The following is a 24,396-nucleotide window of genomic DNA, read 5'->3' as shown; positions in this document are numbered from 1 at the left end:
AATTTTGATTCCTTTGTGAGCATTTCATTGAGGCGACTCACTCTGTTTTCTGTGTACATGCAGCTTTATTGGATCAGTGCAATAATATTAGCCTAATATTCCTGGCGTCGTTATAATAACACTAATCAAACAACAGAAGCATGCATGAAGAATACAGCGTGTCAGAATTAGGGATGTCCCGATACCACTTTTTCACTTCCGATACCGATGCCGCAGCTTTGGCTATTTGCCGATACCGATATCAATCCGATATTTTTATTTTATTCTTGAACTAATACTACTAATAATAAAATATAATGGAAGCACTTTGCTCAATTAGCCACTTAAAAACATCTCACTCAAATGGAGAACAAATACTTCTCCAGTATATAGTCCACAACAACAGTTGATAATGAAAGACTGCCAGCCTTTATTCAAAAGACCTTGAGATATGTTTGGTAACCTGAATGAATTTAAAATTAATTTGCTATATTTCAGATCAAAATATTTGTTTCCTTTAAATTTTAATTAACTTTAACTTTATTCTCATCTGAATTATAAATAATTTATTTCTGTATAAAATAATACTACTTTTAAAAACACATTTGATTTTCTTTTTTATTCAATGTAGAATGTGAAACTTAAAAATAAACAGATTAGTGCTCTAATTTAGGACAAGAAATGAAAACCAATGCAATGATGATGAATGTCCAAAAGATGAGATCATTTTTGCTTTTAAACAGCGTGTGTGTGTGTGTGTGTGTGTGTGTGTGTGTGTGTGTGTGTGTGTGTGTGTGTGTGTGTGTGTGTGTGTGTGTGTGTGTGTGTGTGTGTGTGTGTGTGTGTGTGTGTGTGTGTGTGTGTGTGTGTGTGTGTGTGTGTGTGTGTGATTTTGGTTGAGTGACAGTTACAGTTTGACAAGAGTTTACAGCAGGGTTCACCAATCTCGGTCCTGGAGGGCCGCTGTCCTGCAGAGTTTAGCTCCAGCCCCAATTAAACACACCTGAACCAGCTAATCAAGGTCTCACTAGGCATACTAGAAACTTTCAAACAGGTGTGTTGGAGCTGGTTGGAGCTAAACTCTGCAGGACAGCGGCCCTCCAGGACCGAGATTGGTGAACCCTGGTTTACAGTTTGACAAAAGCACAATGTTGGGTTTTACACAAATATAAGTAGGCTAAACACTTTTTCCAGTTTTAATGATGTCCTGTATGAAAATGACGGAGTATGTTTTTTTTGTTTCCACTGTTCGATCGCGCCCGTGCCTCTCTCTCTGACACACACACACACACACACACCAGCATTGCAATCTTGACATCGCAGCCTGTTCATTTTGCTGCGTTCACACCAAAACGCGAATAGAGCGTCAAATTTGCGTCTATCGCGTCTAGTTCGATGCTTGAACAGTTTGAATCCATTCGCGCGTCCAAAGCGAATAGGACGCGCCGCGCGCGTATAATGATAAAGTGAGCGTTTGAAGCGATATAGACGCGCGTTCAGAGCTAAGGCGGGCTACAGATTAGGTGTCCCTAAAGAACCCGCATATGCGCGTATCTAACAGTAACGTTAGTTTCGTATTACATTAATTAATGTGCACGCGAGATTTATTTATTTTTATACCGTGTATTCTCTGTGTAAATCCATGCACCGAACGCACGTTCAGTACGAATACGTACCGTTCCACCCCTAATGGGTATCGATCATAGGTATCGGATAATTTTTTTTCTCCCCTCCGATATCCGATCTAGCGTTTTGGGCCAGTATCGGCACGATACCGATGCCGTGGATCGGATCGGGACATCCCTAGTCAGAATAGATGTGCATTCATGTAAATGCAGACTAACAGATTCACAGGAAAAACATTTTTCGCAAGCAAGTATTTTTGAATTGCTGTTGCAATTATTTGTCAAAGCTATTACAGATACTCGTCTACTTTTACTTTAGGCCTTGGAAAATGGTTGTGAATACCAGTGATGTGACGTGGAGCTCTTGAATTAGTGTGTGTGGTCATTCAGAGGCCGTATCATTGTTCAACACTGACTTCATAACTCTCTCTCTCTGGCAGTATCAGTTGTTTTGTGCGTCTCATTGGTGTGTTCTCCTCACATTAACTGTTGCTTTCTCGCGTGATGCTTAAAATGAGTTGGAGTGTGTTTGTTATTTACCTCCTAAAGCAAGCGGACTGCATTTCTCCAGAACTGCCTGTCAGAGATGCAATGAGATGAGAAATGTGTGGTTTCTCAGTCAGAGCGATCTCTACGAGCTTCATGTGAGTTATGGATGTTTATTTGGGAGCGTTTGCTGAAGGATCTTCTGTTTGTTGACTGGAATTTGAGAGGAGTTGCTCCCTCACTCCCAGCTCTCCCGTGTCCTGCTACGGTTCGCTCACACATGGCTGTAAAAGGGCAGACTCGGAGAGAGAGAGAACTACCATCTGGTAGCTCTTAAAACCTCTGGAATGCTTTTGCTTTAGTAACACAACTAAACAAGCCATTCCTGCCAAGCCGTGAAGCCCCTCCCCAACACACACTCGCACTCCGTCACACTCGTTTCCTCCAGGACTGTGGAAAATCCAGGTCGTCCTGCCATAACGCTTTAAGTAGTGGAGAGTTAAAGTGCAAGAATTTCAATAAAAAGTCAGTCAGTGCCAAAACTGTCAGCGATTCTTAAAATGTGCTTTAGTATGTAAGCAAAATTTATACTCGTTTTCATACGCGAGTCATTTTCTCAAGGTTTCTTTAGATCGCTGGTCTGCTGAGACATCTCATTTGATTTGATATGGAAAACACAGAATTGCAGAATCTATAAAAATCTTGGATGAACAAATAAAAAGTAAAGCTGCACACTTAATCACACTTGATCACATCATAATATATTATAGTGTCTGTGAATATTAAAGCACAAAAAAGACTGCTAATTAAATATGAAATCTGCATGTTCAGTATCTAATAATAATAATAATACAATTAAAACAGTAAACATATGTTATGTAGCACTTTGTTTAAATTAAATTACATTTAAATTAAAAAATAAATCGTTACTTTTCATACAATTTTCATTAAAAGATAAATCCAGAAATAATAAAAGTCAATTCAAAAATTTAAAAAATTCAACATTTCATAGGGCTTATTATTGTAAAAATTTAAATTAATTATTACATTTTATGAATTCATTAGACATGCTTTTTAAAATGAATACATTTAAATTTCAAATAAACAATTAAAACAGAATCCAGAAAAAAATAAAACAGAAGACAATTTCTTTTTACTTTTAATTAATTATTGTTAATTTGTAAATGTTTAATGATTAATTAGACATGCCCTTTTATGACTAAAGTCTTTTGACAATTAAAAGCATAAAAAATGGAATCCAGAGAAATTAGTTAAAAAATAAAATGGCGTTCTCCTTTCGAGAACAACTTAAGAAGAAGTCTCATTTGTGTGCATTAATTAGCCTGCTATCAAATCACTTTGTTGTGCCAGTGCTGCAGCTCATGCTTTATGTGTTTAACTGCAGCTATGTGTGAGGGTGAATTATCGGCATTTGAAATCAGACATCAGACAAATCTCTTCATTCAGACATGCTGTAATTCAGGCTCGTTTTAAAAAGGGTTGCATTTAGACTTATTGAAACTTATTCCTTGTTTCTAAGTCTTCCTTTTCTGTCTCTTGCCTTTATTCCATTTGAAATGGCCGAGACTTGTTGTGTGTTAGGTGGGGTATTATGATGAGTTCAGTTTTAATTACAACGAGTGCCTCTTCTGCAGACATTCGGCACCCCGAGGAGCTCTCCTTACTGCGCAAACCCCGCGACCCCAAGAAGAAGAAGAAGAAGCTGGAGGAGGCGGAGGAGGAGGCGCTGGAGCTGGAGGGACCTCTGCTCACTCCTGGATCAGGTACATCATCACCATCATCATCATCATGTGTCCGTGGACTATAGACCTTTGAGGATGTTAATGCAGGAACCTCTCTGTCAAGAGAGACACGCGGACGCCTAAATAATGACTCAAACTCTGTGAGGTTTACTGTCCTAGTGAGTTACATACACCACATCATGGACCATAAGTCATTGGTTTTCAGTGCTAGTCCATTGCACTCAGGCCTTTTTAACACACTTGATTCAGATCATCATATCTTTAGGGGCTGTTTACACCTCGTGAAAGACCCGGTGTAAATGACGGATTTGAATCCGATCGCTCAAACCACTTCAGGAGGAGGTGTGAGACGCTTTCCAGACGAAACTGGACAAGTGTAAATGCATCTGGTTGTTGAAACCACATGTGTAAATGTTACTCCTCCCAACAATGCTAACAACTAAACGTGTGAGAGCGTGTTATGGGCTATATGACATGTTATAGCCAGAAATGAAGGCGCCACTGCACCGCAAATCTAATTGAAAGTAAGTCCCAGACGCGTAACTCACAATCATCTTCATTAAAAGTAAAGAAACTAAATGTTCTTATCAGGGCTGTTGCTGTTCTCTGCTATTGCGGATTGATTTTGAAATTAGCTGATGATCAATAAAATACAGCTCATATCTGTTGCTTTTGCTGACGTGAACTCCGTTAAATCTGTGTATAGCTGATCACAGAACTGAAGATCGGATTTATATCTGTTTTGTGAAAACACATTTATGTGACCAGGTGTGAATGAAATCGTTTGGATAAATCAGATCGCCATCCGATCAGAGAAAACGCATGAAGTGGCCAGGTGTAAACAGGCCCTTAGAAGATGTTTGAGCTAAAAAATAAAATGGTGTCTGAAAGTGGCTCTTCCACTTTGACGCTTTTATTGTAATTTTTATTGTAGTAATTAAATAATCACTTAGTCCATCATTAGACCATTATGCTGCCTAAGGGCCAGTTCACACAGAATGTGTTTTTGCTGATGAAAGAGCGAGATGCAGTGGAGCGAAAAAATGGTCTAGTTGAGGTTATTTTAACTTGTGCAGCTCGTTTTCAGAACGGTTTTAAATGCTAAAAAGGACACGAGTGCCGCGGTTAAAGACGTGTCTAGTGCGTTTACATTGAAAAACAATGGGAGTAGTGCAGTGGAATGGAAAAACACGTTCTGTGTGAACTGAATAATGGTTTGTTTTTATTGTTTTTGTAATCAAAAAGCATGTCTAATCAATTGAAATCATGAAACAGTTTAACAGCAATTTATTAAAAGTTGAACAAAAATGTATTTATTTTTAAGGACCTTTGAATTTATTATTATTATTTTTTAATTTGTCCCCAAATTCAGTTTTATTTTTCCAAACTTCTGTTTTCCTTTATTTTTCTGGATTCTGTTTAAATGGTTAATTTCATTTTTATATTCAAAAAGCACATCTAATCAATTGAATTGTTAAAAACTTTAATAGTTTGTTAATTTTTTACAACAATGAAATGCCTTAATTTGGTTACAACCATTTTTGATAATAAATTTGCATTAAATAATAAATCCAGATTTATTTTTTTATTTTTTTAAATTATGATTTCCGTCCCAATTTTCTTCATTGAGGAAATTATAGGGCCATGTGCAAATATAAAATGTTCAGTTTTATGGGTTCCCTAAAAAAAGCATTGAAAACAACAATCAAAAGTGGCCAAGCAACTCAACATAAATTAATTTTATAGTTTTACATTAGCATGATGGTAATAACACTCCTCTCTTCAACAAGCCACACAACTCGAGCTCATATCCGCAGCACAAACGGTGTAGGTAACTTGGGATTTGAGTTCGAATTGTAAACCCAAGATACTGTCAATACAAAGTGATGGTTGACTGGAGCGACTTTGGTTGTCGTGCCACATCGCGTCGCTTGTCTGCAGCGTGGACAGAGGTTGATGGTTTGGAGCCCATGAATCTCCATAATGTGTGGTTGAGGAGCAGGAAAACAAAAGGCTGGTTGTGTTGAAATAGTGCTGAAATGAGAAGCGTGTGGGTTGAGAGAAGCATATCATTTGCAGGCTCTCGCTCTAACTTCGAAGCGTGAATGGTTTAGATTCCGCACATATTTTGGTCACTGCCATTTTGAAAGCGAGCAGTCAGATGCATCCCCACACATGATGCGCTAAACCCATTTAAGATGCGCAGAGGACAGACTCCAGGTCCACATGAATAGGGTCTATTGTCCCGGTGCAGTGCATCCCCCATGCACACTCAGAACGCCTGTGTCTAGATCTGTTCTCCACTTGTTTCTTCAGGACTTCCATGTAACCTTACAATGACCCTCGTTAAATTAGTGAAGGTCAGGAGTGATGATGTTTAGTGGCTATAAAGACTGGTTTTTACTAGGTTTTTAACTAGTTTCACTAGTTTTTACACAATATATCGCTATACAAAAATGCAATAATGCGCATCGTGGATAGTTCACCCAAAATGAAAATTACTGTGTGACAGTGTTTCTCAACCTCTCCTGCAGGGACCCCCTGACAGGCCATGTTTCTGTTTTAACCCTGAAATGGCACACCTGATTCAATTAATGAGTAGTTATTAGAGTAGGAAGAGTAGGACTTAGTCAATTAATCAATTAGTCAACTACTCATTAAGCTTTTAATTAACTGAATCAGGTGTGCCATTTCAGGGTTAAAACAGAAACATGGCCTGTCAGGGGGTCCCTGCAGGAGAGGTTGAGAAACACTGCTGTGTGAGAAAAAATTCAAGAGTTTTAGTGTCAGTACTACATTAAACTACTATATGAATATAATGTATAATAATGCAATGGGGGAATATTTGTGGGTCCTGATAATGCCAAACGTCTGATGTTACCAGTAAAAAGTGTCCTACATTATTTTAAATATATCTAGTCAGTGACAGAGATCAAGCATATTCATCTACAATAATTCTGTATTTTCAGCTTCAGAATCATGAATATTGTTATTCTGGTGTCTCTATTGTCCTGTGCTTTGGGTTTCAGCACCAAGTCTATTCATTTACACACACAATGTAATATCAAATTTAGCATTTTAATCAACAGTCCATTTTTTGTTAATCTTTTATCATATGTCTTGGAGTATCGCAATAATATAGTGTCGTGATATCTATCGAATCGTGACATGAGGGCATCGTTACACCCCTAGTTTTTACGGCACAAAGGCTCTTTTAGGATGGAGAAATGAAACGGGAGCCGTTCTGGGCCACAGCGAGTAATGAGCCGAAGACCCGCCGCTTGATCCGCTCTCAGAGGGACTGAACTCAGTCGCTGTGATAAGATTCGCTTTGATAACGGCATGAGTGGGACACCAGCTCCACCCAGAAGTGTTTCTGTTCCTTTCCCTTCTTCCTCCACGGATCGTCAGTCGAGACAATCAGCTCTGCAAGTAGAGGCTCTGTCTTCATTTGTGTCCGCCATCTGAACCCTCTCCAGTGCTACTAAGGGCTGTGCAATTAATCGGAATTGATTTTCGATTTCGATTTTGGCTTCCAACAATTATGAAAACACGATTATTGTGCTCTGCTGCATTCTGTCCCACGCACCTTCCTTTCATTCCTCCCTAAAAGCCCAAACCAAATCAATTTTCCTGCATTGAAATTTTTTTGGCGTCGGCCAAAGCTAATTTTTTTCTCGCCAAAGCATAGTAATAGATGACTGTTGCGCATGTGACAGGGCGCATGTTAACCTAAAGAACGAGCGCATATTAATCAGTCAATTAAGAATTGACATGATGGTAAAAGGTGGAAGCAACCGAAGTTTCCCTTGGAGCATTCGGAGATTATTTTCCTGAATTACCACTGGGTGTGAATTGTGCTTAAAAAAAACGTGTGGGAGTGACAATTGTTGACATTTGTGACAGCAAATGTTACGGTATTGATAACCGTTGCTGAGCGAACGATAATATTAGCTAAAGTTAACAGATAATTTTAACAAGTAGTAGATGATACACTTACCTGAACAACCAAGGATCCGTCCAGTGCCCACACAGCCTCTTTATGGTGTATATTATGGTAGAGTTTTGTACTCATGTCATATAACTCCTTGTGCTACGACACTAGTACAATAAGTCCATCTGCCGGCACATTCACCATCTTTTCTTGTTGTCATGGAAACGACAGGTCTCACTAAGAAAAAAAATCGCCTTGGCCGCCACCAAAAAAATTGCAATGCAGGAAAAACCCTGATTTGGTTTGGGCTTTTAGGGAGGAATGAAAGTTTACTTCATAGGTTTACTTCATAGGATTATAATGTAAAAAAAAAAAAAAAAAAGACGCCAAGTGTGAACACACCCTAAATTTGTATTTTTGTGTGTTTTTGTTTGTAATTTAGTTTCTTTGTTCATATTGTATTGGTGACTGTTTACTTTTTCTTTTTTTTTTTTTTTCATTGTGAAATTTCACTGACATTTAAAATTACTCGTATTAAATAAGACTTTGATCATATCACCCACCTATAATCGTGTTAAATAATCGTGATTTCAGAATTGACCAAAATTATTATATATTAATGATTATGATTTTTGCCATAATTGAGCAGCCATAGTGCTACTGTTGGTCACTTTTACACAAAATAAGATTCACACATATTAGAGTGATTTCTGAAGGATCATGTGACTCTGAAGACTGGAGTAATGATGCTGAAAATTCAGCTTTGATCACAGGAATAAATTACATCTGAAAACTCATTACATCAGTTATTTTAAATTGTAATAATATTTCATAACGTCAGAGTTTTTACTGTATTTTTGATCAAATAAATGCAGCCACAAGAGACCTTTTCTGTCTTTCTTTTGAGATTTCTTCTTGAAACTGTTGTTACATCTTGTCTCACTTTGCATGTTAACACTTTCCTTTCCTCCAAGCTGTTAATCTCTTTATTATATCCTTTCATTCCCCCTCTTTCTCTCTTTGTTGCTTTCTTTTCTACGTTTCCTCTCATTCCTCAAGCCTCTGAGATACTATACATTGGACCGGTAAAAGGTAAGGTTCCCCGTTTTCCTGATTTCCCGCATTGCTTCCTTCACCTCAGCTGGAGAAGTCACATGACCACGGCAGAAATCCCTGGCTCTGGTCACATGACTCTCTCTGCTTCAGTGACGCCTCAGCTGACGAGGGTCATGAGATGAGCTTTTGCCCAAACAGTGCATTCCCTTGCGTTCGCTTATCGGTTCACAGTTTGGTCTCACTTTGTCCTAAAATCTATATAAAATTAGAGATAAAAGAATGAAAGGTCAAGTCATGAGCCGCACTTAACGGTTGGGGTGCTCAGGTCAGGATGTTTCAGCAAATATCGATTTTATTTTATTTTTAACCCCAGCAGCCAACAGTGATATTGATTACTCAAGCTTTTATCAGGAGCTCGTCATAACTGGTTGTAAAAACAAACCATATAATACCAGCATATTCGGATGCATAGGAACATAGCTATTCCCTGAGGAAAACAGCCTCATGAAGAGAGTGGAGGGGACAGCATGTGTTTGACAGGTTTTCTTTTAATTCTTTTCTTTTATTTCACTGTAGCATTTGGAAGGAAATATCAGTGCTTGCAAGGAAAAAAAAACGGTCCCACTTTATATTAAGTGGCTTTAAGTACAATGCACTTATTGTGTTGATGTTGTATTGTAAAACACTTGTGCTGCTATTGAGGTGTGATACAGGTAAGGTTAGGGACAGGTGTGGTTTAAGGGTAGGTTAAGGTATAAGGGAAGGTCAACAGTGTAATTACATGCAGGCATTTTCAAAATATAAGTACAATGTAAAAACATGTATGTACACAATACGTCCATTGTATTAAATTATTCATTTCGATGTAAGTGATTATAGTAATTATTATAGTACTTAAAGCCACTTAATATAAAGTGGGACCCAAAAAACAGTGGTAAAGTCAAATGATAGGAGAGTTGTAAAGCCAAATACACAGGGAAATTGATAGTAAAATAAAGGATGCAAGTAAATGCAAAAAACTCTCAGTATGCAAATGAGATTGCACACTTGAAGCTGCCGCCACTTTATGAGCATGCAAAATATCTATGGACACTGCAACGGTCATAATGATTTTTATATTTTAAACATAATTTAACATATAATAAAATAAAATAATAAAATAAAATATATATGAATATGAATATTAATAAAATATGTGATCTACTTTACAGCCACACTGCAGTTCTGCAGATCTTTAAAGCTTTCATTCTTTTAATTCTGCTCAGAGGTCATGCTGATCTTGCAAACTTGACCAAACTTGAACTTTGGAAAGCAGGGAAATTTGCATGAGCTTGTGTTTCCGGTCTCCCACATCGGCATGTGTAGGAATGCAAGTCAGTGGAGTAAAGCGTGCAGTGAGACTGGCTCTCAAGGCTGAGGTGAAGGTCCCCAGCAGCTGGTGTCACTGAGGCTGAATCTCCAACGCCACAGGAAAATAAATTATTTTTTTCTTAGTTGTGGCATGAAAATGCCATGAAAAATTGGCAAAATGCTTTTATTTTTATTTTTTATGGTGACGTGGCAATGATTATACATTCAACTGAAGCCAGCATTTATATTCAGCTTTTTCCATTGAAAGCTCTCTAACAAACACACAGTTTTAGGAAAGCATTTTTTACCTTAAAATTATTTAAGTATAAAGTTCATGAAAAACAATAACAAGGCTGAAATTGTCCATGAAACCAAATAGAATCTGTAATTAATTTCAGAAAAAATATGAAGCACTAAAAAATAATAATAATAATAATAATAGGATTTTCTAAGACACTCCAGCCTTGCAAACACTGTAATCATCTAATTGATTAGCAAGACAGTTTGACACATGAGCGAGTGAACACTTACTCAGTTGTTTTAGACATGATTGTGAGCTAAAGCATCCGTGTGTTTGTGTATTGGGGTTATTTGAGCATTCCTCAACGGTGTGTAGAGTCGAGTAAACATCCGAACGCTGACGGTCAGGCTTCCTCAGTCCCCGAGGGGAGTGTGACCTTGAGTTTCTGAGAACGCCTGTCTCTTTTCTCATGACCCCGAGCTCTTCCCGTCCCCCCTCATGACTGTGGCCTCCCACTGCCGCATTACTGGCTTCGCTTCAGCGCTTCTGTTTCACTCGCTCTGTGATTGGTCACTTGAGTGGTTAGAGAAAAATGTGTAGCGTAACTGTGATTTGTCTGATTTATGACCGTAAACAAGTTTTAAAAAGAGGAGGAATGATGGCGTCTTCCCATAAAATTATATCTTTGCACAGCTAGGATATTTTTTGCATTGCATTATTGCTCACACAACCTGATTTTAGCGATGATGTCTGAGGACAGGTGTTTTGTGTCGGCTGCCAGTAGTTCATTTTTTATTTGCTGAATTTGCAGAATTTCTTTTAACATGATGTAACTAAAGGTAATGCCCTGTTTTAAAGAGAAATGGAAAAAATAAAGGTGTTTTGTTGATCCTGTGGGTCAAATGATAATTCTGCTTCACAAAAAGTACAAAAGTGTTCACTTTTGTTCATAAATTAGCAGTTTATTAGGCCTTATTCAAATTATTAAATGTTTATTAACCATTTTCTTGCCTATTTTTATGACTATGACTACACATAAACTAATAACCAGTCTCACAAATGTTTGAACAATAATCTACACAGCGTCATTAAGTGCAACTCCTTCAGCTGTGATTATATTCACAGAATACCATGGCCTCTCATAACTTTGTGCTATTATATAAGGCTGCAACATGATACACATATATTAGGACACTTACACTCATTAAAGCTTTGTTTTATTAATCTCTTTCATTAAGTGTCATCCTTTTAGCCCTAGCCATCTAAATTAAAGGAGAACTCCGGTCAATTTTAACATTGAGCTCATTTTTTTGTACATTTGGAGTGCTGTCAATACAGAGAACAACGACAAAAATCGGTGTTGCCTACACCGAGTTATTCTATTTTTAAAATTTGCACCCTGTTGACTTCAACGGGGCAAGTACTAAACCTGCTTGTGTCATTACACAAGCAGGTTTAAACTTGTGTCATTACAAGTGCACAGCCAATGTGAGTGATTCCTTCTGAGTGAACACGAGTGGATCTGACTGCAGTAGATGTGAAAGATATGTATAAAAATGATGTTATTTAAGCCAGCGCACATACCTGTGTTTACATCCTGTTTTCGGTTGAAGTCCATAGTAATCGATTGCCGAGTTCACGCGCATAGGTTTAGTTACCTATGATCACGCGCGTGAACTCGGCAATCGACTACTTTGGACTTCAACCGAAAACAGGATGTAAACACAGGTATGTGCGCTGGCTTAAATAACATCATTTTTATACATATCTTTCACATCTACTGCAGTCAGATCCACTCGTGTTCACTCAGAAGGAATCACTCACATTTTCAAGGATGAAAGGATCAAGGATGTTAAGAGGCTAAAAGCAGGTTTAGTACTTGCCCCATTGAAGTCAACAGGGTGCAAATTTTAAAAATAGAATAACTCGGTGTAGGCAACACCGATTTTTGTCGTTGTTCTCTGTATTGACAGCACTCCAAATGTACAAAAAAATTAGCTCAATGTTAAAATTGACCGGAGTTCTCCTTTAAGGTTATAGTTGGTCTCTATGGGTGATTATACACATTTGTGCACTGCTAGAATTCTGCATTGACCAGTTAGCATCCAGAAGTCTCTATTTAATAACCTGAACCTGTTGAGGATGGGGGGAAATTGCTCAGGTTGTCCTGTAGGCATTGACTGGAGTGTTTAAAGATTGATGAGCACTAATGTACTGAATGTGTGAATGATCTGTGATGATGATAACGGCTGGATTGGTGCACTGAGACCCATCTGAATGCTTCAGTCACCGCTCATGACCCTCGCAACGTTTAATTCTGTGTTTACTGTGTTCTGCATGCTGCCTTGACCAGAAATGTACAGTCATGTGATTGTGTGAGCATCAGTTTTACTGCATTTTTCAGCCATTGTGTTTGGTTACACATATCCGGCTAGGAGTGGGCGGTATGACTCAATCTTAAGGTCCTTGTCGTATTCGTCGTGAACACCTCTCAGAAGGCTTGATATGCATGCGGAAAACTCAGAAAATCAGACCCGATCCGGATTTTTTAATCACGGACAAATGTTTCGGAGGCAGTGTGTAAACGTATCATATTTATTTTTCAACGTGTGAAAATTTCAGACTCCGTGTGCAATGACCTTTACTCTTAAATAATTATCGTGATAACGATAGTTCTTTTTGCAACAACAAAAATTCAACCCAATTCAAATGTTTTGTTTTATAAGAATGTAAAAATGTCAATTTAATCTATTTTAATATTATAATCTGCAGTTCTTTATCTTTTTATTCAGAATATAATGGAGGCAAACCAAAAAATATTGTTCATAACAAATGACATCAGTGTAGAAACATTATAAAGGACACTCAAAATGGCAATATGTAGCAAATATATGCGCTCTATCTAGCCTTTTTATATATAAATGGACTTTTTTCACAGACTGTGATGCATTTTCACAGTTAGCATAATTTTTTTTTTTTCTATATTTTAATATTTTTTTCTTTTTTAAATAATGTTCATTTGTTACTCTGTTTTGTGTTGTATTACTTTAAATTGCATTAAATTACAGAGAACTAGTTAACGCTGCGATAGTGTTTCTAATAAAATTAGAATTAGGGAATTACTGCATATTTTGCATCTTTCTCTCTTCAAACCAGTGTAATCAATCTCGCAGTTTTTTTCCTGTTTTGTAAAATCATAGACATTGTGGATTTTTTAGTTTGCTATATATTTTGTGTAGTTTCCTTTCATTACTAAAGACGTTTACACACAACTATGATGAGATCCCCGGAAATGTGAAGGATCAAACTCCAACCGCTTGAAGAGCACAAATAACCAACATGTACATCATGTTTACAAGACTAAATCGTACTCTACTGGTTGACACATTTCTGTTGTTGCACAATATATTAGGGCTGTAAAAGAATTAATCACATCCAAAGTAAAAGTTTGTTTTATAAAAAAAATTTTTTTACATAATATGTGTGTGTGTACTCTATAATAATTTTTTTATATAATTACACACGCATGCATGTATATATTAAAAAATAATTATAAGGTTATTTTATTTTGTGTAATTATATATACAGCACACACACATATATTATGTAAACACAAACTTTTGTTTTGGATGTGATTAATCGTTTCACAGCCCTAAAACACATGTCGTTCTGCCCAGCCCTCCGCCTGGCTTGTCGTGGGAATGGGGTGCCGCCTGTTTTAGGCGTTTACTAATGGTCGTGTTTAATTTCAGGGAGCATCTATTCTAGTCCCGGACTTTACAGCAAGACCATGACGCCCACCTATGACTCTCGGGACGGCAGCCCTCTGTCCCCCACCACGGCCTGGTTTGGAGACAGTCCCCTGTCCGAAGGCAATCCCAGCATCCTCGCTGTCAGCCAGCCCATCACCTCACCAGACGTTCTGGTCAAGATGTACAAACCACAGTCCCTCCTGGACAAGGCCAAGATCAACCAGGGGTAAGTTGGGGCAGATCTGATCTGTGAAGACTCTGTGATTCAGCCAAAAATGAAAATTAGCCCATGATTTACTCACCCTGAAGTCAACTTTATCAACTAAAATAACTATCTTCCGGCAGACGGCCTTACGCATCGACTTACGCCACAAGAGGAACACTTGACCCGACGCACAACGTAATGACGAACTTGTGTTGTTGAACGGTGAGAGGCCTCAAAGCTTACGCTACATCTACGTCATACATCGTCAAGTGTTACTCTTGTGGTGTAAGTCGACATGCGTACGGCCGTCTGCCGGAAACTAGTTATTTTAGTCGATAAAGTTTTAAATATGGACATTTTTCTTACACCAACGCATCGCTTCACTTCAGAAGGCCTTTATTAAACCCCTTGAAGCCGTGTGGGACACTTTTATCATGGATAGATGCACTTTTATGGACTTAAAAAAATAGTGCCCATTCACTCCCATTATCAAGCTTGGAAGAGCCCGGACATTTTTTAATATAACTCAGATTGTGTTCGTCTGAAAGAAGAATGTCATATACTCCTAGGATGACTTCAGGGTGAGTAAATCATGGGCTAATTTTCATTTGTGGGTGAACTATCCCTTTAATTGGTGTTCCTCTGAATGTGTTTGTGAAGGTGGCTGGACTCCTCCAGATCACTGATGGAACAAGATGTGAAGGAGAACGAGGTTCTTCTGCTCCGGTTCAAGTATCACAGCTTCTTTGACCTCAACCCAAAGGTCAGTGTGTTCTGTGTTTGAAGACTCAACATTGTTATCATGCTTATTTCAGTGCCAGTTACACACGACACTGACTGGCTAATTGCCTATAGTAGATGTTTGTGGGAAGACATTCAAGTAAAACCTTTTAATTAGTCGTGTTTATTCATGCATCATTATTACTATTGCTTGTTATTTGAACAAACCTCTAACAGTCATTTGTGCTCCAGACATGAATGATTCCTTATCTTCATGTCGTTTTAAACTCATAAGACTTTTTGTTCATCTTCGTAACACGAATTAACATATTTTTAATGCAATCTTAGAGATTCTGTCCCTCCAAGGAAAGTCCATTCACCCAAAACGTTCATAAAGAGATTCTAAAATAAACCCAAATGAATTGAGTGCTTTAATCCGAGTCTTTAGAAGAGACATGATCACTTTACATGATGAACAGGTTTAATTTAGGCTTTTATTTACACACACATCCTAAAATATGCCAAGCGCCAAATGCGAGTAAAAGTATAGTGTTGGCAAGTATATGAAGCGGTCACTCGCCAGTTGGCTGGTAACATTTTTATGAATGCTAACAATGACATTGCACGAATATTAGACTGGGTTTTTATCCCGTCGTCTTCAAATTCACACAAAATTGTGTAATTAAATAGCGAGTATCCTCGTAAACATAGTCGGTTGTCTCAAATGACTGTAAATAGTCTGTAAATACTGTAAAATGTTCAGTATCAGTCTATTAGATCCATGCATTCGCTCTTAAAGTGACAGCAGCCTAATATTCCTGATGCTGAAAGAAAAAATCACTCGCTGGTCTCGACTGAATACCTTTGGTAACTTTTATAAGGATGTTTATTTTATGCAGTGTTATTTTACATTTGCTCACTTTTTCTGTACCTGAAAACTATTGTCAGACCTACCTAAAAAAAAAAAAACTGCAAAGCACTGTTTATATCATGGCCAGTAAAAAATATTTATGTCGGAAAATGTTCTAAAGTCACCGACCATTGGCAGGTGTGGCAAAAAGTTAGTTTTAGGCCCTGTTCACATATGGTGCTTTTCTACTGGACGGCTTGACTCGCTTTGCTTTTCCACTGCAGTTTAGTAACGCTTCAATGTGTGTGGGATTATAGACTGGTCGTTATAGTTGCTGAAAAACTTTTCCATTCCTGGTCACAATATCCAATATCCACCTCGTCTACTGACCAGTCACCACGATTCAGACATTACTTTTTTCAAGTAAATGTTTTTTTTTTTTTTTTTAAGCAAGTCGTTCAATAAAAATAGTGTGAACAAATAATACTGCGGTGGCTGTTGCTGACTATTTAAATCTAGCCAATGGCACTGGTATAGTGACGATTCTCTCTGACCAATCAGTGATCTGCAGTGTTTTCACGTCACATTTTAGTATCGGTACGTCACGCTTGGAACCTCAACAGAGGTGGTACCATTTAACCCTCTGGAGTCTGAGGTGTTTTCTGGGCCCTGGAGGTGTTCTGACATGCTCTGACATTTGTGCTTTTTTCAGTTATTTATAAACATGTTAATGGCAAAAGTGTAAATTCACTCTATATAGCACAAACAGGGCTACCAAAATATGTGATCACCATGCATGTATATTTTTTTATTTTTAAGAGAATAATGCTTATGCGTGGTTACTGAAAAAATAAAAAATGAAAGTTGCTGAAAGAAGACCTCAAAACTCATAATAAATATGCATGAATAAGACTTTTAAGAAATGGATGTTCTTCCTTCGAGTTCTGGCTTCAAAATTATGTGAAAATAGTCTTGCTTTATCGTTCAGATAAAACCATACATTGATTTAAATTGATGTAAAACAGGTTTTGCTTGGAAAGCCATTATGCGAGTGGGCGTGAACGAGGAGTGGTTTACACCTTGGAATACAAAATGTCCCACCCATTATGCATAATGACTCTGCATAATTAGCCATTCATTCAGGTGTGACTCTGACTGACTGAGCCACAATGCAAGGACACAAAATTAGAAGAAGACTTATATTGACCATTTAAGATTTTGCTTACATCTATCTTGTAAATATGTTTAGCTATTTTATTAAAAAAGTTACAATTACAACAATAATTAAAATTTCAACAATATTTCAAGTGTACTCTTTCTTTGTAAAAAAAAAAAAAAGATTATAGGCCTACATTTTAGGCCTATCTATGTATTCATTAGTTTGAATATAGCCAAAATTGGAACAGCTAACATCTTAGTTGATGACTTTATTTTATATATATATAAAAATTGCTAAACAAAAGCTTATTTGATATATATATTCAGTATATTCTACAGTAAAAACTGTACTCAAATCTAGTCAACAAAATGTTGTCTTTCATATTTCGCCTTACTGTAACGTTGTTTTTATGAAATATTAGGGCATATAAATGTTAATTTGCAGTTTAATACGTATTGCTTATACAAATAGCCTACATTTTATTTCAACATATTTCAGTCGATTTTTACTCATCTCAGTATAGTAATACAGTTTGCTAAAACATCATCATTCATTCACACACGCGATTTAAATTTAAACTGTCTTTTTGCGAGCTGTGGTAAACAGCGCGCATCTCTGCCGTTCATTCATCAAAAACAGAAACCCGATTCACGTGAGAAGAAAAAAAAAACTTACAGTATTCCTCAGCTCGCTCCTCGATATACCCGCACTTCTGAGGTACTTTTTTCATCAAAAGCTTATGTGGCAGTATATTCTACAGTAAAAACTGTACTCAAATCTAGTCAACAAAATGTTGTCTTTCATATTTCGCCTGACTGTAACGTTGTTTTTATGAAATATTAGGGCATATAAAATTGCAGTTTAATACGTATTGCTTATACAAATAGCCTACATTTTATTTCAACATATTTCAGTCGATTTTTACTCATAGTAATACAGTTTGCTAAAACATCCTCATTCATTCACACACGCGATTTAAATTTAAACTGTCTTTTTGCGAGCTGTGGTAAACAGCGCGCATCTCTGCCGTTCATTCATCAAAAACAGAAACCCGATTCACGTGAGAAGAAAAAAAAACTTACAGTATTCCTCAGCTCGCTCCTCGATATACCCGCACTTCTGAGGTACTTTTTTCATTATTGTTATTGCTCACAGTGCTGCGAGACGGTGTTAAAGTAATGATCTGAATAAACTGATATGTGGGCGTTCACAGGTTTGCTTGGATTGCCTCATTCATTTGCGTTTGAATAGTGCGCGCTCTCCGTAGGCGGAGTCACATTACATTTGAATTAGCTCTAATTAGGTCGACTGGAATCGCTCTCTTTTAATACAGATTTCACAAAATGAGAATATTTGTTTTTTATATAAATTACTTCATTTAAGAGAAGAGAATTCAAGCTTCATGCCTGTATGTCTGTTTGCCTGTTTGACTGAGTATTCGCTGAGTTATTGTTCATTTTCGGACGCGTTTCAGAATGGACGACACTGGCAGATAGAAGGCAGAACTCGCATCACGTATATTTTTCTTTATTTGGCAAAAAGCACAACACTTTGTTTTTATTGTGAGTATACACAAAAATAATACACATTTAACAGAATCGATTGATGTACAAAACAAGCCTAAAAGATAAAAATTAATATTTTTATTTTATTATTTTTTTGCACTCATACGGAAAAAAACGAGCCTATCGCGCCGGCGCGATAGCCGACCTCAGGGGGTTAAAGCGAGCCGTACCATGCAGTGGAAAAGCACCATTACATACATGTGCTGTGTTTCCTGAATAGAGCATGTCATAAGGTGTCGTGTTTTTAACGCTGTCCTGCAGTATGACGCCATCAGGGTGAACCAGCTGTACGAACAGGCCAAGTGGGCCATCTTACTGGAGGAAATCGAGTGCACCGAGGAGGAGATGATGATGTTCGCCGCCCTCCAGGTATGTTCAAGTTCAAGTTCACTTAATTTATATAGCACATTTACAACAGCCACTAGGCGGACCAAAGCGCTTTACAGAACAACCAGATAAATAATAAGAAAATAATACTTGCATAACAACACATAAAACACAAGTAAAAGCAGCAAAGCTAAGAGCAACCTAGTATGTGCACGTCAGAGTTGGCAGAATTGATGTGATCGCGCCGTCTGTTAGGATCGCTGTGTAAGCCCGGCGTTTGCCAGTCTGCAGTCTTCACTCGGGTCCTCTCGCCCTGTAATGGATTGGATGGGCTCTGTGCCTGCGCAGCATCTGCAGTGTGCAAACGTTTGGCTTTGGCCAACGATGACCCTGCTATTTCAGACCCTCGTAAATGTTGAGTGACAACACCTCAGGACGCCTCACTGTCTTCACATCATGTAAATATAGAGTGGGCGTCTGTTTCTGGGAGGTGGGACATGGAAGACCACCCGGAGTCTGGTGTGCTAAGGAGGTGTTGGTTTCTCCAGCAGGGATTTCTGGAGGTGGATCAGCGGTGTCGTCTTTCTCTGTTTACGTACCGCGAGTTTAAATTAGTCAGATCTGTCCCTCCCCATCAGTCCATGTTGTGTTGGTGGATATGACAGGGTGTCCGCGGGGTCTTAGAGATCAATTTAGAGAAAATTAAGGCCCTTAAAAAGTATTAAATGCCATTTTCCAAGGTATTAAAGATGCATTGTGTAAAATTTAGGAGGATCTGTTGACAGAAATGCAATATCATATACATAACTATGTTTTCAGTGGTGTATAAAGACCTTACATAATGAACCGTTATGTTTTATTACCTTAGAATGAGCCATTTCTATCTACACACACCGCGGGTCCGCTTACACTGACATATTTCTACAGTGGCCCTGAACGGACAAAACGCGTTTCGTCACTATGGTGTTCTTCGTGCTAAAGTCAGCGAATAAAACACTGACAAAATGATGAACAAGTAACAATAATATTTTACTTAATAATCAAGTAAACCTAATTTCTTAATTTATCTTTGTAAAGAAACCTCATCTTTTCCTGTCGGCCACTGTAACTTCTGTTGGTTGCAATTCCCAACCTCACCACTAGATGCTGCTAATAATTACACACTGCACCTTTAAATTTTGTAACAACCTTTCATTATGTATATATGTCCAAAAAATTGAATTAATTTGTCAATTAATTCTCTTTTGCTTCGTTCCTACCCTTGTGAATTATGTTGCATTGATAAGGAATTATCACTAAGACTGTTTAGTTGTGCTATCTTACAATCAATAAATAGTAAATGTAAGTTGAAGTGTCGCCGATGTAAAAACTTGAAGTGGCGATGAGGCCTTAAAATGAATGGAAGCTTGAAAGAGTCTTAAATATAACTCCATGATTCCTGTATATGCCCTGTGTGAGGTTGGCTCGTGGTCCGTGTCTCTGGGTAGAAGAGCTCGTCAACATCAAACATCAGCAGGTCTAAGTTTAGCCGGCGTTATAGCGAGTCTGTTTACTGTTGAGAGAAATAGGCATGTCATTCACGTACTAACCACTCTTATCCGAGCAGAGAGATGGTGACATGAAAATGCCTTCCGGCCTCCATTTTGAAAGTGGAGCTGTCATCAGCAAACGTTTGCGTATCAGTGAATGTGCTTCTGTAGTCCAGCTGTTCGCTGTAGTAGCACGGGGATCGCTTGACCGCTAACTTTAGTAGAAGAAAGAAATCACAGCCTTTAAGCTCGTACAGAAAATAGTTGCTTCACCTTCAAAACATGTTGTTTGTTCATCTCATGAGGTCAAAGCAGGGTCATTATTGTGAACCAAAACTATTAAAAACATTTCTGTTAATTGAAATAAAGCTAAAATAAAATATAAATATTAGTTATAATATATTAGTTCACTTCATATAATACTTATAAACTTAAATTAGAAATGTTGCCTTGGCATTTAACTGAAATAAGTTGAAGCACTACAATTATTAACTGGAAATGAAAAAACTAAAACTGAAATAAAAATAAATTTAACCTAAATAGCAATATTTAAAAATAAATAAATAAATAACTAATACAAGGACAACAGCACATAATGAAATGGCAAAAAAATTGACTAAAATTTACACGAAAAGAAAAAATAATATATAAAAAAGCTAATTCAAAATATTAATAAAACTATAATAAAATTACTATAATTGCAGCATGTGTGAAAACCATTGAAAACCAAATCATGAACATTTGAAAACACAAATGCGCAACAGTTTAAAATCTCAAAAATAAATTGGACATTTAAATAAATTGATTGGAAAATCATTTAATAAAAGTGTTGCGTGCAAAACGGAACATTGCTAAATATTTGTCCATCTCACGAGGTCAAAATAAATATTGTATTAGCCGTTTAATTGTCTATTTATTTTAAACGAGTTGCAGTGATTGCAGTCCTGAAATTTAGGACATTGTGAATACAGTTCAAAACCAATTCATGAGAATACTAAATAAATGTTAGAATTCACAAATACATAAAAGTTATAAATGTAAACATTTAAAAATTTGCTTTGACAAATTCAGTTTTAAGTGAGAAAATGCTAGATGTTGGAGAGAGTTAAAGGCACTCCATGTAACTTTTTGTCCAAAATTGATATAATGAACGAGTATATTATGAACTCATCTTGTTTTTGTTCTTGTGAGTTCTTGTTCTCTCACAAGACTCGTGCCGTTCTAGAGCGGCAAAAGTTACATAGTGCACCTTTAAATATTGCAATAGATCATTTACAATGTGATGAATTGATAAATGTCACGACTTTGTGTTTTTCTTTGCAGTACCACATCAACAAGCTGTCCATCATGTCTTCAGACAATCACATGAACAACAGTGAGAAGGAGGTCGACGAGGTTGATGCCGCTCTCTCAGACCTGGAGATCACCTTAGAAGGAGGAAAGACGTCCAACACGCTGGTACTGAAGCATTGCAATGGCCACTTTATTTAGCACAATTAAAACAACACAAGTTGATCAGGAGTGATGAAGCAGAAAAATCATGTCATTCTGACGCACATTTCATCATCACAAAGTGGAGCACACAAGCCATCTGTATACATGTGCAATATTTCACAGTCTGACCACTTTTTGTGTGAAAGAAATGCAAATACAAACAACATGTCACATTAAAGAGCATTAGAATTAGACAAGGTTATACATCGCATGAAAACGAGTAAAGTCTCTAAGTATTAGAGCAAATTCAAATAAAGGAATATAAAATAGTCATGTCCTCCGTGTTTGAATGTAGTGATTGGATAGCATTATATTGCAGATAAAATTGGAGTTTAATCATAACAAACATTACACATCAACAACAAAATGTAATTATATTAAAACGGTGTATTGTGATTATTTTTCTGCCGTTGACTGTGTTTGTAACTCTGTTTTGTGGTTCGTGACTATAGTTTTTATTTTATTATATAACTTTATTTATAACTTTATTAATGCACTTTGTGTTCTCAGGGTGACATCACATCCATTCCTGAACTGGCCGACCATATAAAAGTCTTCAAGTGAGTTGAAATTGGAAAAATGTGGAGTCTTTTTGGTCTCGTATGCCTTTATTAGTGTGAAGCAAAAATAAATAAAACAAGGCCTGTTGCCATATTTAGCATATAGACTGTCTATCAACATTAGTCTGTTTAAAGTGTAAATGGTGTCATTTCCACAACACTATTGGCAACAAAATGAATTCCAGTGTGATTGTTTTGCGATGTCCAAATATGTCTGATGTGACATAATATTGGCTCAAACAGTGTTGTGAGTGGACCAGACCTGTTTGACCAACCAATGGGAGGCCAAGAGAAATGTTTAAGCGCTAGTGCCAAAGAAATTACACTCTGCAGCTTTTTATAATGTTCTTGTATTTTGTTGAAGGGCATGTTTTTATTTTTATTTTATTTTTTTTACCCTAATAAAAAAGAAGAGAATAATCTCTCATGAAGTCATTGCCCTAACTTTTGCTTATACCTCAGACCAAAGAAACTCACTCTGAAAGGATACAAGCAGTACTGGTGCACGTTCAAGGACATCACGATCTCCTGCTATAAGAGCCGCGAGGAGGCGCACGGCACGCCAGCGCTCCAGATGAACCTGAGAGGTGAACCACACACACACACACATGAAAAGGCACCGTTAGAAAGCGTGTTTGCCACTTATGCACTGTTTCTCATCCGCTGTTTCTCTGTAGGCTGTGAAGTCACACCAGATGTGAACATCTCTGCTCAGAAATTCAACATCAAGTTGCTAATTCCTGTAGCAGATGGTATGAATGAGATCTGGCTGCGGTGTGATATCGTGAGTGACATGCTTTTCTTTTGAATGCCATACATTATTATACAGTAAATCACCTCACATCTTCACTTGTCTTTAAAAAGTAATTATGCAAAATGTGACCCGACCCCAGCACCACTAAGCAGGGTTTAAACAAATCTAAAGCGTTACTTGAAATAAAACGTTAACTGAAATAACATAAAACTTTTAAAAACGTATTTTATTTCAGCTAGTCGCCTAAAGGCTGGAATACACTACACGACTTTTGCTCAGATTTGCAGTCTGGACGAGTCAAAAATAGTTGCCGAAAATCTGTCAGTCTGCAGATTTAATTTTTTTTTATATTTTTTATATTGCTATTTAAGTTATTTTAGTTTCATTTAAGTTTTTATTTATTTCAAGTTAATAATTTTAGTGCTTCAACTCAAACTTCTTTCAGTTTATTGCTAAGGCAACATTTCTAATTTTCATTTAGTTTTTCAAATATTGTTTTATTTTTATTTCAGCTTTATTTCAATTAACAGAAACGTTTTTTTAATAATTTTATTTAACGATAATAACCCTAACTTGATGTACTAAAATAACTCAAACTAAAACTGAAATAAAAATTAATAAAAACTATATAGACATTTAAAAAAAGAAAACGGTAACTACTAAAATTGACAAAAACACAACAATGTTACTAAACTAAAATTAAAATAGAATACAAAAATAAAAACTAATTTAAAATATTAACGTCCCCCTGTAGTCAATAATTGAATCCCTTAAAGCTCATCTTTGATCACCAAAATTACATATTTAAAAAAAATAAAAAAATCCTGGGAAAAAATGTCTTCACGCCTTAAAATATCTTGAATGTAACTCGACACCCTTGCCTCATTTAGTATGCGTGGGTCTATGAATATGCAAATGAGCCCCGCCTCCACTCACTCACTCAGCTCAGAGATCCACTGGTTGACGATCACACGTTGATCTGATTGGTTACAAGGTAGTTTGTGACGTCAGAAACACCAGCGATTTCAAAGCGTGTTTTTGAGACTG

At 37.1% G+C, this 24,396-nt stretch overlaps 1 protein-coding gene across 4 annotated transcripts in view; it reads left to right on the top strand.

The window, feature by feature from the left end:
* fermt2 (FERM domain containing kindlin 2) overlaps nt 1-24,396 on the top strand; it is a 69,889-nt gene that overhangs the window by 34,036 nt on the left and 11,457 nt on the right. For 2 of the 4 annotated variants that reach the window (XM_081394349.1, XM_081394348.1), the window contains exons 4-12: nt 3,746-3,874; nt 8,847-8,879; nt 14,187-14,412; nt 15,052-15,154; nt 18,947-19,054; nt 21,865-21,999; nt 22,546-22,595; nt 23,058-23,182; nt 23,273-23,379. In XM_081394349.1, the coding sequence (XP_081250475.1) occupies nt 3,746-3,874; nt 8,847-8,879; nt 14,187-14,412; nt 15,052-15,154; nt 18,947-19,054; nt 21,865-21,999; nt 22,546-22,595; nt 23,058-23,182; nt 23,273-23,379 (1,016 nt within the window). The remainder of the gene's footprint in view (nt 1-3,745; nt 3,875-8,846; nt 8,880-14,186; nt 14,413-15,051; nt 15,155-18,946; nt 19,055-21,864; nt 22,000-22,545; nt 22,596-23,057; nt 23,183-23,272; nt 23,380-24,396) is intronic. The other 2 variants (XM_081394350.1, XM_081394351.1) reach the window with 1 other exon arrangement.

This window comes from Scardinius erythrophthalmus (genome assembly GCF_964197995.2).
Source record: "Scardinius erythrophthalmus genome assembly, chromosome: 19".
Classification (NCBI taxonomy): Eukaryota; Metazoa; Chordata; class Actinopteri; order Cypriniformes; family Leuciscidae; genus Scardinius; species Scardinius erythrophthalmus.
This window is presented reverse-complemented; position numbering and strand designations above follow the sequence as displayed.